Below are 19,248 nucleotides of genomic sequence, written 5' to 3'. Positions count from 1 at the left end.
AATATTTGGATTTCAAATGCATTTCATTTACTCCCATCCAAGCAAGACTGAGCAAGCCATTTACTCCCAATTCATTCCATTTCCAGTTTACCTCATTTACAAGCTCCCAAACGAGCTAAAATTTTTACTATTTAAAACCCTTTTTTCTTTTCTTTTTTCAAACAACAAATTTATCCATTAGATATCTTTTAATCACACTTAAAATAAAAATGACAAGACTATTAGGAAGGATACATGTACATGTATATGCAGCCATAATGTTTCTTGATAAAAATAACCAAGATCCAAAATAATAAGGACGAGAATCATAAAACTTTTAATACTAAAAAAGGCCTACCCAAGAAAGGTCTCAAAGCATTAAGATGCAAACATAGCCTAGTTGTTTTTTTCCAGATGCATGTGATGAAAGAAGGCACATGAATGTTTTCTTCCAAAACAATAGTAACACCCAAAATCCACAAAGAAAAGAGTCACACCAAGTATACAATATGATTTTGAGATGTTTCATTGGTTTCACGAAACACAAACCTTCCAATAAAACATTCACAACTTGTTGGCCTACTTATTTCTTTTCCTTCTCAGCATTCTTTTCCTTGTCAGCATCGGCAGTTTGCTTGGGTATCGGCTGAATCCTTACATAAGGGTTTCTTGTCAAAGTCTCTCCTCTTAAAGCAGCTACATATCGATCATTCGTGTCCTCCTTCCGCTGCAACTCCCCAAGATATTCAGCGAGTCTCTCCCGATTGACTTGTCCCATCATCTGAGTCAAAAGTTCAAGCAGTTTATCTTTAACAGTGGATTCCATCGAAGAACAATAAACAGAGGACCATTAAAATCATGCCTCGAATAACAAATTGGCTGCCATAAGTGAGCAAGGTATGGAGACATTACAAAGAACAGTATGCATTTAAATAATATATGAGGTCACACAAAGCCACAGCAACCACATTGTTGAGAGCGGCTGCCAAATTGCATTTCCATTTGAGAAATGGGGCCTGGCCACCACGAGCACTCTCAAGATTAATTTTATGATGATGCTACGGGGAGATGGAATGAGAGGCCTTTTTCAGATATCATTTTGATGAGGCTGCGGTATCCTATTCAGTTCCAGCAGGAATTACCGACTAATATGAAGTAGAAATCTCATCATACTCACTCCAACATCCAAAACTCTTCCCTTCTTTTTTTCACTTGCGCAGGGATAGTTGAAGGAGACTCCCTCAACATGACAGAGGATTTGCTACAGCACCAACTAGTCTAGGAAAGTGGCCAGTAATATTTTAAAAAAAAACGAGCAACTTAGTTAAAGAAATTGGTGCTTTCATTGTTCATGTATACCTCTTTTTAGCAATTTCAATATTGATTCTGTAATATTATTTATTTATTTTTTTGAAGGATAACTGGGATATATAAATAAAAGAAAGATACAAAAAGATAAAGGAGATCAGCTGAGATAGCAGAAATCTTAGGAACCTAGGAATACCATATCATAGTCCTTCAGCCTGTTTACATTGCCCACCCATTCAAAAATCAAAATTTTTTCCCTGGACCACACAGCTTGAACCGAAGTCGATTTGTCGTTAAAACATCCTTCGTTTCTTTCCTCCCAGACTGACCACCAGATTGCGAGAATTGCCAACCTCCAAATGCACGTTCTGATTTTACCTAGCTTGACCCCATGCCAAGCTAACAGAACGTTGCAGGAATATAATTTTTTTAATGGTTCAGTCTTCGAAAAACTTTCTTCGAGCAGCATATTAATCATCCTTTTGTCACTAAAATTGGAGGAGCTCTTTGTAATAAGACAGGCTTTCTGGATTTACTCAATCCTATAAGATATCTAGGGACATTTGTAATCAATGCTGTAGCTTCTTTACATCTTTTGGTTACAGAATCATTAATCATCCAAAAAAAAAAGGTCAGTAGAGGATAATTCACATGTCTACAGTATCCAACCGGTCTTTGTTATATATAGTGCAGTTGCTTGAATGGATGATTGATCTCTATAATCTGCAAAATCTTGAAAATTAATGGCCATGAAGCATGAAGCAAAGTGGCAACAGATTCGAATGTGGGAGTGGGGAAGTGTCTGTTTCAAAATGTAAACAAATATAAATAGGTAGGAAGAGGGAGCAGGGGCGAGTCTCTGAAGTGTGATTCGAAGCGGAAGTTGCACCTAGTTAGAAGGATCCCAGAAGCTAGTGACAGCTTCGTAAACAACCTAAACAGATGAGCAAATTTGTCGCTTCAAAACATCATAAAAACTTGAGGGCATTGATAAACTGAAAGTATTTACTTAAGGAACAAGTGGATCATGTCCATAAATTCAGTGCAGGGAACGTAATTGTATGTAAGATTGAAGACTTGGGGAACGATCTCAACCTCAAAGGATATCTATGAGAATTGTATCTTAGAAGTAGTGCTGATGCAAGACAATTAGCAACTTGATTTAAAAGCTCAAACTGATAGAGCATGGCGAATCAATCCCTTTATCTCATAGGTTAGGTCCTTGGCTGAACCCCCCTCGTCGGCCCCAAATCACATGGGTTGGGTTCTGCTTCACACGAGCCACCCACCCCGAGAATGCTCCTGCATCCCAGAGGCCACCCCACTCGAGCCGGATGTGAAAATACCCCTGCATTAATCATCCCCAGTGAGGAGTCTCGAACTTGAGACCTCCTGCTTTCATATCACTTTGATGCAGGAGAAATAACTACTTGCTCTAAAAGCTCGAACTGATAGAGCATGGTGAATCAATCCCTTTATCTCATAGCCTAGGCCCCACATCTCATGGGTTAGGCCCTTGGCCGATCCCCCCTCATGCGCCCCAAATCACATGAGTTCCACCTCACACGAGCCACCCACTCCGAGTGTGCCCCTACATCCCACATGCCGCCCCACTCGAGCCCGGTGCAAAAATGCCCCTGCATTAGGTACATAGTTCCTTTAACTTGGGATGGCCCTCAATCGATCATCAAAGTATAACAATACTCTAAAATTTCCGCTCTCAAACATTATTCATATAGTAGAATGAGAGCTCTTCCACCTTTTGGACAACATTGCCATTCACATAAAAGGCATGGCCCACAAGTGTTACTTCATCATGCACATATGTTTTCAGGTATTTAAGAGATGGTTCTTACCCACATGCTGGCAACTATCTAGACTCTGAGTAATCTCATATTTCATGTTCAATGTGATTATAGAATAAAGAATCCTCCATCCAACTTAGCCCAGGAACACATATAAATCCAGATCGCAAACAATTATTTCTCCAGGGAATTATAAAGCCAAGATGCATCTGAGCATGAATAATGTCATGATGCATCTATTTTGTACAAGTGGGGACCACGTTTCATTGAATGTACAATTGATGTGATGGGTCCCACTTCAGATGTGATCTTCTCCATCCCATCTATGGCCTTTTCGAACCATGGCTATGTTTTTTTTATCATACCGTTTATCCATTGCCAACTAATCCAAAGGTTAGAATTGTCTGATCTAGGAGATTTTTCCCATCCACTATCTTTCAAGTAAATTATTTGTATCTTTGAACCATGAGCCCCAGATGTATAGGTTAGCGCGTCACAACAATATTACCATTCTCATGGGTCGAGGGTTCATAGTTCCTCTTCACATCTATATAGGTTGGCCTAAGGCCTACATCGACATTCTCCATCCTCTCCATCTTTACCATTTCCTAACATTCTCAACTCATGTTCTGTCCTTCTCCCAACACAAGAAAAGAGAGGGTGCAAAGCGATGGTTAAAACATGCCCCATCTGTATAACATCAAAGCTACCCAAAAGGTGGGCTGCACCATCAAGATCACCTGGCACGAAAATTGGGCAAGTCTACTCATCATGCTAGCCAACCCATACAAAAACAAGAGACAGTTACAATCAGAAAGATGGGAATTGCCTGAAGACCCGGTCACTATGGATATGGGCCCACCATGATGTATTTGTTTTATCCACGCCATTCATCCATTTAGCCAGATCATTTTAGGGCGGTCCACTTGAGCTTTGGATCTGTCTCTCTCTTGGGCTCATACCCCCACAGAGTCAGGTGGAGAAGATGGAGAATGTCGATGTAGATAAATACATCACGGTGGGCCCCACAGAGTCGGGTCACCAGGTAATCTGCGTCCCAATCGGACCTGCCAACAGCCACTCAACATTCACATGTGCCCTGCCCGACGATTACACCGGCCGGTTTTCACACCAGGTCATCACTGTGGTGGGGCACACCACTCGCACCGATCGGACGGTCGGGGATTGCATAAAACCGTATCATCTTGACAACGAAAGACAAAGCATTTCATAACCAATCAAAAGAGGAAACGACGAAATTGAATCGATGTTTCCTAGATTGATGATGAGAGGAAGCAAGCCCCTCAAATCACAGAGTAGCATTTCATTAATACCAAAACACGAAAGCAATAAAAATCGCAATTTGAGTTATCAGAGTAGAAATTGGAATTCAAATCTATAGTGCATCCGAACGAACCATAAATTAGGGTAGATTGTATATAATGATGATTACGAAATTGTGTATTATTGAAACCCTAGAAGATTGAGAGAGGAAGTACCAAAGATTCTGGTCTGGCGGACTTGCGAAGCTGAGCTTCAAGCTGCTCGTTGCGGGAGTTGGTGGCCTGCATCACGCAGTAGCCGATCACGCCTGGGACGACTCCACACAGCGTCGCGAACCCTATGAAGAAGGGCTTCGAGTCCCGTGTCTTGCGGACTATCCACCTCCATGTCTCGCTCTTCTCCCACAGTATCGACATCTCTCTCTCTCTCTCTCTCGATCTCTCTCTACTGATGGAAACGTGGGAGGAAGATGGACTGGCTTGCCCTTCATTTCTATCGTTTTCGGACTCGGTGACTCGGACTGACTGATCTGGTCTCGAGTCGAGTCGGGTTGACTCGGCCGAATCGGAACACAGTCAACCTTATTTCTAATTCTAAAAATAGGGCTCATAGTTCGGTAATCCAGACCGTTGGTGTGATGATTCACGTCTTGGATGAAGCATGCTCCAAAAAATTTCCAACTTGAAACGATTCAACGACCGATATTGATTCAGCTCAATCCATTATGTCATTCTCAATAGTTTATCTGAGTAGCTGCAGTTATGCCAATCTACAAATTATTTGGAGTGTGGTCCATTTACAATGATAGATAACATATAGACGGACTAGATTATCCATCCATGAGCCCCACTTGCTAGAACTAAATTCTGTGGGCATTGTGTGTGCCACGTATTGACAGTTGACTGCTTTGAATAGTGTGGACGATGGAAATCAGCGCCCACACTGATTTGAATGTTTTGTTTTGGTGGTGGGGTGATTAGGCTGATTTGTGGATGTTCAAGTCGCCACTAGCCAATAAATCTCAGAATCTCGCAGTCGGCTAGAACCCGAGGAATACGTAAGGTTTGAGAAATCTGAGGACTCTCCTACCTTAGATTGATTCCTGATATGTGATCCGGGATTCCGAGTAAGTGACCTCGGTTACAAAGAGGGAGGGTGTTAGGCACCCTGTCTGCCCGTACAAAGGTACGGTCTCTACTTGGTGTGTAGAACAATCTCAAGGGATGATGGATGCTGTGGTCAATATGGGACTAGGCACACACGTGAATTTTTGATGTAGTAAGATCTGAGATTTTGGCAAGCCACAGAGTATACGTCCAATGGCGTGTCTAGAAGGCAATTGAAATGATGCTTATGCAGACGAGGTAAGAAAAGTGGACTAGACTACTAGAAATTTTTGATGTGACAGGATCTGATGTACGGTAAGTCATAGAGCATACGTTCACTAGAAATCTAGAAGAGTGGGGGGTTGAGAAGGGAATAAATGTCATGATGAATGCTTGTGTATGAGATGAATGAATCTTTGGCTTGAACTTGAATAGGCTAAAACATGAACTGAACAATGACCAGACTGGACTAAGCTTAGGGTTTGGAAAGGTTAAGAGGAAGGGCTAGGGGGTAGCTAAAAAATCAGAACTTGAAGACTTGGGAGCTCCTTCCTTCCTTCACTCACTCTCTCTCTCTCTTTCTCTCTCTCTCTCTCTCTCAGTTGTTGGTGTCTTGTGTTGTTGTTAAAATGAGAAGAGGAGAGGACTATTTATAACCTTCTCCAATGGTATTGTGGTAATTTTTGGGGATGTGAAGGGTGAAAGCTGACATGGCAACTTGGGAGTGGTAGAGGAGAGAGAAACGCCATGTGGCATACTCCCATTGGCTCTTGGGGTTGGTAAAAAGGTAAATAATATCGGCTGGAAGGGTAATTTCAGGAGAAAGTTGACTTTCGGGCGCAAAGACAGCTGTTGCTCGGAGGACACATGCGCCCCGCTAGCGGAGGTAATCGGAGTACCACTGGCGGTAGTCAAACTATCGCCCAGGCCTGGTCCGGGCCAGGCTTTGGTTGGTGGGCCTCGTTTGATGCATTGGCTCGTCCGATAGTCTTCTTTCGGGCTTTTGGGTTTGAATAGGTAGGTTTCCATGCTGAATTGCCTATATGTTCTAATTCTGACAAGGTTTAAGTTCGGATTGGAATCCGCGTTAGGCTAGGTTTAGGGTTTAGGCTGAGGTTAAGCTGGGATTTAGAGGTTCAAATTAGGGTTTCGAGGTTCAGATTAGGGTTTAAGGGTTCATATTAGGGTTTCAGGGTGCGGATTAGGGTTTCGAGGTGTGGATTAGGGTTTTGAGGTTTGGATCAAGGTTTCGGGTTAGGGTTTCGGGGTGCGGATTAGGGTTTCGAGGTTCGGATAGGATCATGGTTCACGGATTATCTTAGTCTTCTCAAGATATTGGCCTGGGTGGGGTGTCTACAAACGGACTAGGTTAAATGAGTTAACTCGGATGAAACTCAAGCCATTCGTTGAAGTCAACCCCTCAGATCACGACTGATTTTTTAGTTACATGGGTCAACCCATGATACATTCCTCGTGGCTCAATCCAAGCCTAGACCCATTTAATTGCAATGGGATCAAGCTTGACCTAGCACAACCCAACTCATATTTAAGAATGGAGATAGAATACAACAAAATTGGTCTACCAAATGGGTAGGTGGGTGTGTGTGGGAAGGTATTTTGAGGTCGACTGACCTCCGTGGGCCCTACCATGATGTGTAATGAACAACTCCCATCAGTCAAATGCACCATTCTGTGGTGACCCACAAGCCTAAAAATCAGGCCAATCCATGAATCAGGTATTCCACACCACAGACATCAGTTGAGAGTGAATACACACCTGTTGAAACATTCACGATCCTTTATAGGACCTACTAAGAAGTAGTTCAGACATGTAACCCTTTTATTGTGTATGTCTCCTCTAAGTTTTAGCTATATCCAAAACACATGTGGGCCCCACCAAGTACTAGAGGGGGCATCCCATCAATTCGATGCACCATTCTATGGTGACCCACAGGCCTAAAAATCAGGCCAATTCATAAGTTAGGTGTTCCACGCCACATACAATAGAGTGAATGCACACCTATTGAAATATTCATGATCGTTTATAAGACCTACTAAGATGTTGTTTAGACATGCAACCCATTTATTGTATATGTCTCATCTAAGTTTTAGCCATATCCAAAACACAAGTGGGCCCCACCAAGTGCTAGAGGGGGCATCCCATCAATCAGATGCACCACTCTGTGGTGACCCACAGGCCTAAAAATCAGGCCAATCCATAAGTTAGGTGTTCCACACCACATACAACAGTTGAGAGTGAATACACACCTATTGAAACATTCATGATCCTTTATAGGACCTACTAAGATGTAGTTACGACATGCAGCCCATTCATTGTGGATGTCTCGACTAAGTTTTAGCCATATCCAAAACATAGGTGGGCCCCACCAAGTGCTAGAGGGGACCTATCAAATGCCCTGCATGGATGTCCATCACATATCATGGTGGGGCCTAGGGGTGTACACAAACCGAGCTAGCTTGGTTAGCTTGCTTGACTCGACTCGAAAAAGCTCGATTCGACTCAGTTCGAAGCTGAGTTCGAGCCAAGTCGAGCTGATTTTTTTAGCTCGAAAATGAGTTCGAGTCGAGTTCAAGCAGGCCCCAACTCGGCTCGGCTCGAATCCAGCTCGAATCGAACCAGCTTCGAACACCTTCTAACTAAGCAACATAAAAACCAACGGTGGAGATTTATGGAATGAGAAATCGGCTAATAGCGAATTGATAGTTAGAACCAAGCAGCAGGAATAGCCACTGGATACTAATGAATTCTTCTCATTCGACTCACCCGAAGACGAAACCAGCTCCAAACCAAAAATGGGTGCGTTGCCACCAACGATATTCGATCTTTTGAAAGCATTGGATGGGTTGGTTGGTGGTCCAGGTTCGGCGCCAGACCTGTTTGCTAGCGTGCCTGCTTCAGTTTATGAGGAAATGTACGTTTTCCCACCGCTGGGGAGTTGGAAGTAGCTTTAATGGGTGTTGGCTTTCGATTGAAGGTATCTGCATTGCTAGTGTTGCGGCAACAACTGCCTCTTATTTCTTTTTGAAGGTGCAGTATAGGTGTTTGTGGAAATGCCTTAATGGCGAACTTGGCTCGATCTTGGCTCGAACTCGGCCCGAGCTGCTGGCCAAACCTAGCCGAGCTGGCCAGTCAAGCTCGAGAACTGAGTCGAGCTGAGTTCGAGCTGAGGTCAGCCAGTGGCCGAGCTAAGTCGAGCAGAGGCCAGCTTGACTCGGTTCGACTCGATGTACACCCCTAGTAGGGCCACAAAGCCCATGAACCACTTCACTTGGACTGTATACATGCATATATTATATGTTATATCTATACTGAAATTGGAAAAGATAATCTATCCACTTTCAATTGAAGTAGAGTTCAATCTAAGCCTAACCCATTTACTTTAGTGGGACACAGTTCTAAGATCTCTATGAGGTGGGCCTCATCGATCAATGGTGCAGATTATCCTAAAGGATGGATGATGTACACGGGTATATCAGTGGACCCCACTACGTTTGTGATTTCAGATTAATATGTGTAAGGGGTTGGAATGCTTAGCTACAATATGCAGGTAGCTGTTTGTAGACTACTAGGATACTAATGTGTGGAGCCGTGGGGAGAGAGTTGTAATGGGTTTCAAACTCTCTTCCTTCCACCAAATATATATCGAGGCTAGGCCCCCGAACCTACACCGACAACAGAAGTAAAGTCCCATCGATTCTTCTATTATCTGGTGTGAAGGAGAGGAAGATCTTGGTATTCTAATTACTAGTATTATATTCCTTCATCTATGGCGTCTTAGATAGGTAAGCTGCTATCTTAACCCCTTGATCTCTATGTCTTATGCATAACAAGGTCGGTGGGCCAATTCCGCGTATCAGATAAGTCCCACAATAGTTTCTAATCTTACCTACCCCACTATATATTTAGCCCAAAGTCTCCCTAGAAGTGGCCCTAACAATTGATTTTAGAGCCAAACTCACCACCCAACACGTGAGATACACCAAGATGTTTAATCCATGGGCATGTATAACACACCCACAGTAAACAGATGGTCCAGATAGTATGGTCTAGTAAGTTAGCCACCGGTCCTTTGAAGTATGGCCAATTCACAGTGACCAAGGGTTCAGATAAAATACTTAAATTGCAATTTAATTTCTTCAATACATTATCTATATTTTCATTTTAGGGATTTTACTATTCATAAGATCATTTAGAAAACCATGGAAATGAAATTGATTACCATGTGTTGATGTAGTTTTCCGGCAGATCCCCCCTGGCTAACCCGTTTAGACCTGCACAAAAAGGAACAAGAGACAAAGGAGACCCTAGCTTGCACAGGGGACCCTTCGATACCTAAGTCAGGACTTTTGGGTATTTACGAGGGTAAGATCTCTTTGGAAAAGAGTCACCGGTCGAGTACTAGGGTATGAATGTGCGTACCTTATAATAGTTAAGGATGCCTCTATTTATAAGAGAAGGAAGTCGGCGGCGCAAGGAATATTCCTTCATACGCTGGAGATAAATCTGTTCGGATCCAAGATTTTTGCTAGATTATCACAATCCTGGGGTTTTCGGGATCCGATCTTATCCTCCGAAGATCTTGGGAAAGATCTCTGGGTCGTTAAAGAGATCCTTGGACTGTTGATATCAAATATAGGTCTTTTACCAACCTTTCCCATTAAACAAGCAATTTCCTTCTCTCGGAGGATATCCCAACCTATAGCTGAGCTCTGGTTGAGCTATGATCGAGCTTCAATCCAACCTATAGTCGACCTATAGCCGACCTATGACCGAGCTATGGCCGAGTTATGGCCAAACTATGGATTAGGTCAGCAATTGGCCATTTGAGTAAACTTTCGATTGCCTCTTCTTTGAGTGTCCTTACAATTGCATCATCCTTCTGGGAGGTCAGCCTGTTTTTGGACGTAGACACCCCTTAGGGCTCAAATACCAAAAAGGGCCCGTGCTATTTAGTAGAGTTGGTCCATTCCATAAGTCGACCTCTCCGACTTAACTATTTTTTCACCCAACACCATGTATGGTCGTGTTACTTTAGTCATAAAAAATTAAAGTTAAATGCTTAAACGTGTTTAATTTTTATAATATTTCTAAAAAATAATGAGATTTTACCATTATAAAATATAATAGTCACTTTTAAATAGTTAACTTTTTAACATTTTTAAAAATCATATTTAAAATAAATAAATTGATATGGATTTTTTATGCATTTACCTTTATTTAGATGTGACATTTATGTGAGAAAGATATAGAGAACAATTTTTATTTTTTTTTTACACATGCACACACCCCTACACATGCCATAGTGGGATTTCACCACCTATGGATACTCGAACCCTTGATCGGGTGTTGAAACTCTTGAGAGTCTACCACCTGAGAAAGAGTAAGGATCCAAGATATAGAGAACATGTTATTTAGAAAATTATATCATGTTGTTAAATAAATAATTTTTAAAATATAAACAGAAGTTACAATATAAAATCAAAAATAAAATTTAAAGGATGAATGCGTGTGTTTGTGTGTGTGTGTCTATATATATATATATATATATATATATAGAGAGAGAGAGAGAGAGAGAGAGAGAGAGAGAGAGAGAGAGAGAGAGAGGAATGAACACATGCACACCTTCTTACATGATCACCCGTGTGCACCTTTGCACACATATCATGGGCACAAAATATAAATGGTCCACATAATGTAGCAACCCCTGAAACCTCACAGGCCTAATTTTCTTCCCGATACAAAACTCTAATGGGCCATGGCAAAAGGAAATAGTTTCCTCCCTTGCTTTGCATTTCTCTTTGCTAAGACTCACTAGAGTTTTGGATGGGATTGAAAATTGGGCCCATAAAGCTTCAGGGGGTGCTGCATCACGTTGACCGTTTAGATTATGTACCCATGACACATGTGCAAAGGTACACATGGGTGCTCACTTAAGAAGGTGCACTGGTGAGCATTCTTCTCTCTTATATATATATATATATATATATATATATATATATCAATTTCCTCGAAAATCTCAATCAACTTAAAATATTTTTACTCGCACACACTACAACACAAATAACAATATATAAAAGTTAAGTAATGGTGGTAATATAATTCTAAATTAATATTTTTCTTGTATGTTTAAATTATTCAACCATAGAAGGATGCATCTAATCCAATCGTGACACATCCCATCAATCAGACGCACCCTTTCAAGTTGAGCTATGAGCTTAAAAATCAAGCCAATCCATGACTTAGGTTGCCCACCCTATAGAACACAATTGAGAGTAGATATCCACCCATTGAAACCTTCATTATTGTTTATAGGGCCATGAGATGTGGTTCAGAAATCTGCCCCATCCATTGTTTGTGTCCCACCTGGATGATGGATCACACTAAGTTTCAGCCACATCAAAAACTTAGGTAGGACCCACTAAGTGGTTTTAGATGTTTTAGTCACAATTTCAGATATTTTCAAAAGGTATGGCCCACTTGAGTTCTAGATACCTCTAATTTTCAGGATATCCCATAATCTAGAGGGGACCCACCAAATGCATGATGTGAATGTCTAAAGTAGATCATAGTAGAGCCCTCATGTCTAAAGTAGATCATAGTAGAGCCCTAGAGCTCAATGGGAAGCTCTCATGAGGTCAACCTGATGGTACCATTTCCACACTGACCCCTAAACACTGAGCCAAGCTTGAGCCATGACCATTCCTCATAGTAGAGCCCTAGAGCTCAATGGGAAGCTCTCATGAGGTCAACCTCGTATTACCATTTCCACACAGACCCCTAAACACTGAGCCAAGCTTGAGCCATGACCATTCCTCTGGGGCACGACACAAGCTTGACTTGGCTTGACCCATCCACTCGTAGTTGAGGTGAGCTTGGTGATTGAACTCGATCCGACTCAACTTGACCCATACTTCTTCTTTTTTTCAACACACGCACACACGGCACCACACACTCACACCATAGTTGGATTTCACCACATATGGGTACTCGAACCCTTGACCAGGTGTTGAAACTCTTGAGAGTCTACCACCGGAACAAGAGCAAGGACGCAGCTCGACTCATACCTAACAGTTAAAAAAGACATGGCAAATCGTGTCCAGCACATCATATGGTTGAACATATACTTATATTGTATACATTAGATTAGGCATAACTCAAGCCAAGCACAATCCCTTTACTCAAGTGGGCCACATTGTATAATCAAGGCCGTCAACCGCCTGGGTTGGCCCATTGGGTTTGGACTGTGTACAACAGCCCATCAGCTCTGTTCCTAAGGTTTGCAAAGGCAATTTCACAATATACACAGAATGTCAAAACTCACCTTTTAATCTTTTATACGGCTCATATTTATTGTGTAGCATGTGATCCACCTAAGAAACACATGGGCTTGGGCTCACGTTCAGACAGCATAAACATTTCGAGCCATCATCGAGCTAGAGTATTTTGGTTCATCATGCGGTCAGGCCGGCCTCGGGCCTATGTTGAACAATGAGGGCCGAAATTGGACAGAGGTTATCTTGGTCAGTTGACTAACCCAAAGATGTATCTCAATGTATTTATCCTGGCCCAAATGGCTCAAACCCACCTCGGAAATGAGTGGGGCCAGTAGATGGACAGGCTAACTTGATCCACTCCCACCCCTAGATGTGAGCATTTTTCAGCATTTCCTATTATATATGGCTGAAATGGGCCAGCCCAACTGTTTCCGGGTGCCATACGGCTTATTAACGGCTTGGATACTTGGTCCAAATTTGCTATGGCTGTCAACGACGACCTGTGGCCCATTTCATGATGGGTCATTTTTGTAATGTATAATGCATGATGGGGCCCACCTAATAACCGCCCAATCTTGCACAATAGTGAGAGGCTGGCTCAGGGTCACACCGTGCATAATCACCATGAACATGGCTCGGGCCTTTTCGCTTTGGCCCATCACGGACCCCATGATGTGTTAATTTGTGGGCCAGGCTTGGACAGAACAAAGCCCAGCCCATTGAGAGCCCTCCCGGACTCTGTGAGGACAACGATGTATTTGTTTTATCCATGACATTCTTCCAGCTCATTTTAGAGTATGAACTCAAAAATCACACCACATGAAATAATGGGGATAATGACGACCACCACCGTTGAAATCTTTGGAGGGCCCATCATGATGTTTATTTGCCATTGAACTTGTTTATAAGTTCACAAATGTCAGCTTGATCTAAAACTTTTGTGACCTTTAAAGATGTTTTCAACGGTAGTGATTCAATCTCCTTTGTTTTCTTTGGTGTGGTTCACTTGAGCCCTGGATCTGCCCATAAATGAGCTGATAAAACAGAGGAGACGGCATGGATAAAAACAATTACATCACAGCGGGCCCCACAGAGATATCCCTGTGACCTAGTATCCAGGCAATCCGGGAATGTTTATATGCACGTGTGTCTACATACGCATGCATGTAGTCTCATACAAGCGTGCGAAGAGAAAGGTCCATATTCAACTTCAATTCTAATAGACGGTGAAGATGGGCTCCGGAAGTGACTCCTACAATTTCCATGTAGGTGCTCGAAAAGCTATACTGCCCCACCATGATGTATGTGTTTTATTGACGTGGCCCATTCATTTTGCCAGCTCATTTTAAAGGAGTAGGCTAATGTAATAATAATTAAAAAAAAAAAGAAAGGAGGGGAGGTCTAAATTTTAGTGGACCTCACTATGGGAAGCAAGTTTTGGATCAAGCTGATATTTGGATTAAGAGGTTTTTAATGGCATTACTTAAATCATTTAAGATTTGGATTTACTTTATTTTTTGGATTGAGCCCTAAAACTAGTTGACAAAATGAATTAGATGGCATTGATAAAATACATACATCATGGTGCGCCATAGGCTATGCATCGAAGCTGAAACTAAGTTTTGGCCGGGAAGCATGTGGCCATCACCATCATATATATGTTTTATCCATACCATTAGTTTATTTTGCTAGCTCATTTATGTCCCAAAATGAATTGGGTTTAAAGCCTAAGTAGGTTGAAATGCAAGAAAATATAATTATAGTTTATCCAAAACTTCATTGACATTAAGAAAATTTTTATGGTAGGTATTCAATTCCTATTGTTTCATGTGCATACTACTTGAGTTTTGGATCTGTCACATTTTATTTTATATTGTATTTTAAAATTAATTAGAAAAATGAATGGACAGCTTGTATAAAACAAATACATCATGTGAGGTCCCATGGAGCTTTTCCACTAACAAGGTCGTCGGAAGGGTCACTATAGAATCAGATTCCGGGCCATCCATTCAGTGCGTTTTATTGACGTGGACAGTCCATGATAGTGGCCAGCAGATGTGGAAGCGGATTGGCTGGTGTGCCTATATAGCTGCTGTACTGAGGTCAGCAAGTTCTGTAAGTTTGATCATGAGGTATGTGTTATATCCCAACGTCCATTCATTTGGTGAGCTCGTCTTACGGCTTGAGACAAAAAATAAGACAGATCTAGCCATCAAGTGGACCACACTGTAAAAATCAGTGGGGCATTGAACGTCTACCATTAAAACCCTTTTTGGGGTTATAGAAGTTTTGGATCAATATGAAATTTGCTTTTTCTCTTAATTCAGGTGTTTGTAACCTTATGTGTTTAACATTGATGTAAAATAAACATTATGGTAGGCCTTAAAAATTGTTTAATCGTAAAAATCATTATTTCCACTGCTATTTATGGTGTGGTCCAGATGATTTTTGGATACGATTCATTTTTTGCATACTGCTGTAAAAAGAACTCTAAAAATAGATGAACGGTGTAGATATAATAAATACATCACTGTGGAGCCATGTAACTTTGATCTCCTTTGAACCATTCGTACAACTTGTAGCTCGAGGAGCGTCAGTGCTCGTCTTCCCACGAGTACCTCCAGCAGCTATATAGCTGGAGTGAGGTACACTATCCAATCTGCTTCCAGCAGATGTACAGTTCTTTCGTCCGACCATATCTGGTGGGCCGTATGTGGATGGCGATGCAAGGAAAAAGGAACTCTCTTGGGGGACACGGATTGTACAGGGACAATGAATCTAAGGGACAGTGCTCTGTCGGCCCACCATGATGTATGTATCTTATCTACGCCGTCCATCGATTTTTCCAGCTCATTTTAGGCGCGAACCTCAAAATTGAGGTAGATCCAAATCTCAAGTGGACCACACCACAGGAAACAGTGATGATTGAACACTGCATCATTAAAAACTTTCTAAGGCCTGCTGTAATGTTTATTTTCCATCCAACCCGTTGATTAGGCCACATAGAAATTGAAGAAGGGAAAACAAAAATATCAGCTTGATCCAAAACTTTTTTGGCCCCCGAGAAGTTTTTAATGGTGTTCATTGAACCACCACCTTTCCTATGGTGTGGTTCACTTGGGATTTATATACGTCCCATTTTTGGTATTTATAACTAAAATGAGCTTTAAAAATGGATGGCCGGTGTGGATAAAACAAAAACATTATGGTGTGCCCCACAGAGGACTGTCCACTAGCGATCGTGAGTATGCAATCAGCGTCCTCTCACATGGGCCTTGGTGGTAAGATCCGGAAGACATTCCGTGATTGACAGCATAGATGCATGTCTGCCATTGGATCATATTCCCAGATCTCTCCATCACGAAAGAATCCCGTCTCATTAATTATGCCCATGTATAGTGAACGGTCCACGTGGCACTTTGTGGACCGTTACTGGTGACTATCATTAAAGTTGCTCTCTGATTCCTAAGCCTTATCTCTGGGCCTTTCATACCCAATAACCGAAACGGTCCAGGGGTAGCAACTTAGTGGGCCAGGCCTTGACCATGGGCCCACCTCAATTTACGTGTTATATATCCACACCCTACATCCATTTTTGGGGGGATTAAATTTTAGTGGATGACATTGCTGAAATCATTTAAGATTTGGATTTACTTTATTTTTTGGACTGAGCCCTTAAATGAGTTGATAAAATGAATGGACCGCATTGATAAGATATATATATCGTAGTGGGCCACAGGAGCTTTCTATGCACCGAAGGTGAAATTAAGTTCCGGCTAAGAAGCATGTGGTCATGCCATTATGTATATGTTTTATCTATACTATTTAGTTTATTTTACTAGCTCATTTATGTGTAGGAGCCCAAACTGAATTGGGTATAAAACTCAAGTAGGCCACAGTGCAAGAAAATATAACTATACTTTTGAACGGATTGATAAGATTAATGCCATGCTTTGTTGATAATACGGTGGTACATTGAATGGATATACCCACCATTAGAATTACTGAAAATAACACACGGGTTATATCTAAACGGTTCATTTGTTTTGTAACCTCATTTTATGGCATGGGCCTAAAAATGAGGTAGATCCAAAACTTATGCGGCCCTAAAGAAGTTTTCAACGGTAAGTATTTAATCCCCATTGTTTTCTATGGTGGGGTCCACTTGAGCTTTAGATTTACCTGATTTTTTGGGCGATGCTCTAAAATAATCCCAATAAATGGGTGGACGGTGTGGATATAGCCTACACATCATGGTGGGACCTACACAACTTGCTAACATTGAGTGGAATTGGCACGGGACCAATGCAATTCCATTTAATGCAATTCCAAGCTTTTCCTTTCTTCCCAAACATGGAGTGGAATTGGCAAAGGACCATATGAATCCCATCCCACCTAATCCCTTCTAATCCCACCGCCCAAACAGGCCCTAAGAAAATTTTAATGATGGGTATTCAATTCGTATTGTTTCATGTGGTGCGGTTTACTTGAATTTTTGATCTGCCACATTTTATTTGATCTTATATTTTAAAATTTGAGAGAAAAATGAATGGACAACTTGTATAAAACAAATACATCATGGGATGTCCAATGGAGCCTTTCCACTATACCAAGGTCTGCATTAGGAGGGTCACTACAGAATTCGAGTCCAGCAGATGTACAGTTCTTTCACCCGACCATCTCTGGTGGGCCCTATGTGGATGGCGATGCAAGGAAAAAGGAATTCTCCTCCGGGACACGGATTGAATAGGGACAATGATGCCAATGGACAGTGCTCTGTGGGCCCTCCATGATGTATGTGTTTCATCCATGCAGTCCATCGATTTTTCAAGATCATTTTAGGTACGAGACTCAAAATTTAGGTAGATCTAAATCTCAAGTGGACCACACCAAATGAAACAGTGATGATTGAACACGCACCACTAAAAACTTCCCAAGGCCTACTTTAATATTTATTTGCCATCCAACCTGTTGATTAGGCCACATAGAACTTAACGAAGGTAAAGCAAAAATATCATCTCGATCCAAAACTTTTTTGGGCCCCAAGAAGTTTTTAATGGTGGCCATTCAGCCACCACCTTTCCCTGTGGTGTGGTGCAACTGGGATTTAGATACGTCTCATTTTTCGGTCTCATCCCTAAAATGAGCTTTAAAAATGGATGAACGGTGTAGATAAAACAAAAAAAATTATGGTGGGCCCCACAGAAGACTGTCCACCAGCGAGCGTGAGCATGCAATCCGCGTCCTCTCACATGGGCTTTTGTGGTAAGAACCAGAAGTCATTCTGTGATTGACATGCATGTCTGCCATTCGATCAGATTCCCAGCTCTCTCCATCATGAAAGAAACCCGTCTCCTTAATCATGCCCATGTATAGTGAACGGTCCACGTGGTACCCTGTGGACCGTTGCTGGTGACAATCATTAAAGTTGCTTTCTGATTCCTAAGCCTTATCTCTGGGCTTTTCATACCCAAATTGACCGAAACGGTCCACCATGTCTGGGTACGGATTAGGTGAGGGAGGGATAACAATTTAGTGGGCCAGGCCTTATATCTACGCCGTACATCCGTTTTTGCAGATCATTTTAGGGTATGATGCTTAAAAATGAGGCAGTTCCGAATTTCAGGTGGACCACACAGTAGGGATTGAATTACAACCATTAAAAACTTCTTGAGGGTCACAAACGCTTACGATCAAGCTGATATTTGTGTTTTCCCTTCATCCAGGTCTTTGTGACCTTATCAACAGCTCCGATGGCAAATAAACAGTACAGTGGGCCCCAAGAAGTTTTTAATGGTGGGCGTTCAATCAACACTGTTTTCCTGTGGTGTGGTCCGCCAGAGATTTGGATCTGCCTCATTTTTAGGACCACGTACTAAAATGATTTGACAAAACAGATGGATGGCGTGGATGGCGTGGATACACAACACATACATCGAGGTGGGCCCTATGGTCAGGGATTCACCCTGGCCAGCCCTCAACCTTTGCCATCGAGGTGGGACCACGATCCAATGGGTAGGTTTTGGCTCGAACTTTGAACGGGTCGGATTGGATATGTCAGGCTGTGTCTGTCCAAACTTGAGTTTGCTCGAGGTGGGCCAGGCCTCGATGGATGGGCCACTCTTTTACCCTCATGGGATTTAGTGGGCCTGGGCCATGGAATTGCTCCTACTTTTGCACCATGTTACTGGAAACGAATTCTCTTGTTATTCGAGGCAAACTTGTAGAAGATCTAAGCCGTTCATTTTGAGGTCCTCATCATGGGTAATGACCATCTGACCAATCCAACGATCCTGATTGCTTGGATATAGAAGAAAGGTCCATCACCCTTTCTTTTACTTTTTTCATGGCCCATTCATGGTGGGGCCTCTTATAAGAGCATCCAGGTCACGTGCACAAAGTTGTAGTCGAGCTTAGCACAACTTGGCTCGGCTCAGCCAATAGTTAAGCCTACCTTGAACTTGGCTTGG

The 19,248-nt window shown here is 42.1% G+C and overlaps 1 protein-coding gene across 1 annotated transcript; it reads right to left on the bottom strand.

Annotated features, from left to right (window-relative positions):
* Positions 1-247: 247 nt before the first annotated feature.
* LOC131251014 (uncharacterized) lies at positions 248-4,846 on the bottom strand. The gene is made up of 2 exons (XM_058251458.1): positions 4,592-4,846; positions 248-760 (listed from the first exon to the last, which is right to left on the bottom strand). The coding sequence occupies exons 1-2, from the start codon at positions 4,790-4,792 to the stop codon at positions 563-565; spliced, it is 399 nt and encodes a 132-aa protein (XP_058107441.1). The 5' UTR covers positions 4,793-4,846; the 3' UTR covers positions 248-562.
* Between the last annotated feature and the right edge of the window lie 14,402 nt (positions 4,847-19,248).

This window comes from Magnolia sinica, chromosome 7 (assembly GCF_029962835.1).
Source record: "Magnolia sinica isolate HGM2019 chromosome 7, MsV1, whole genome shotgun sequence".
Classification (NCBI taxonomy): Eukaryota; Viridiplantae; Streptophyta; class Magnoliopsida; order Magnoliales; family Magnoliaceae; genus Magnolia; species Magnolia sinica.
Note: the sequence above shows the minus strand (reverse complement) of the source record. Positions and strands in the feature narration are given on the sequence as shown.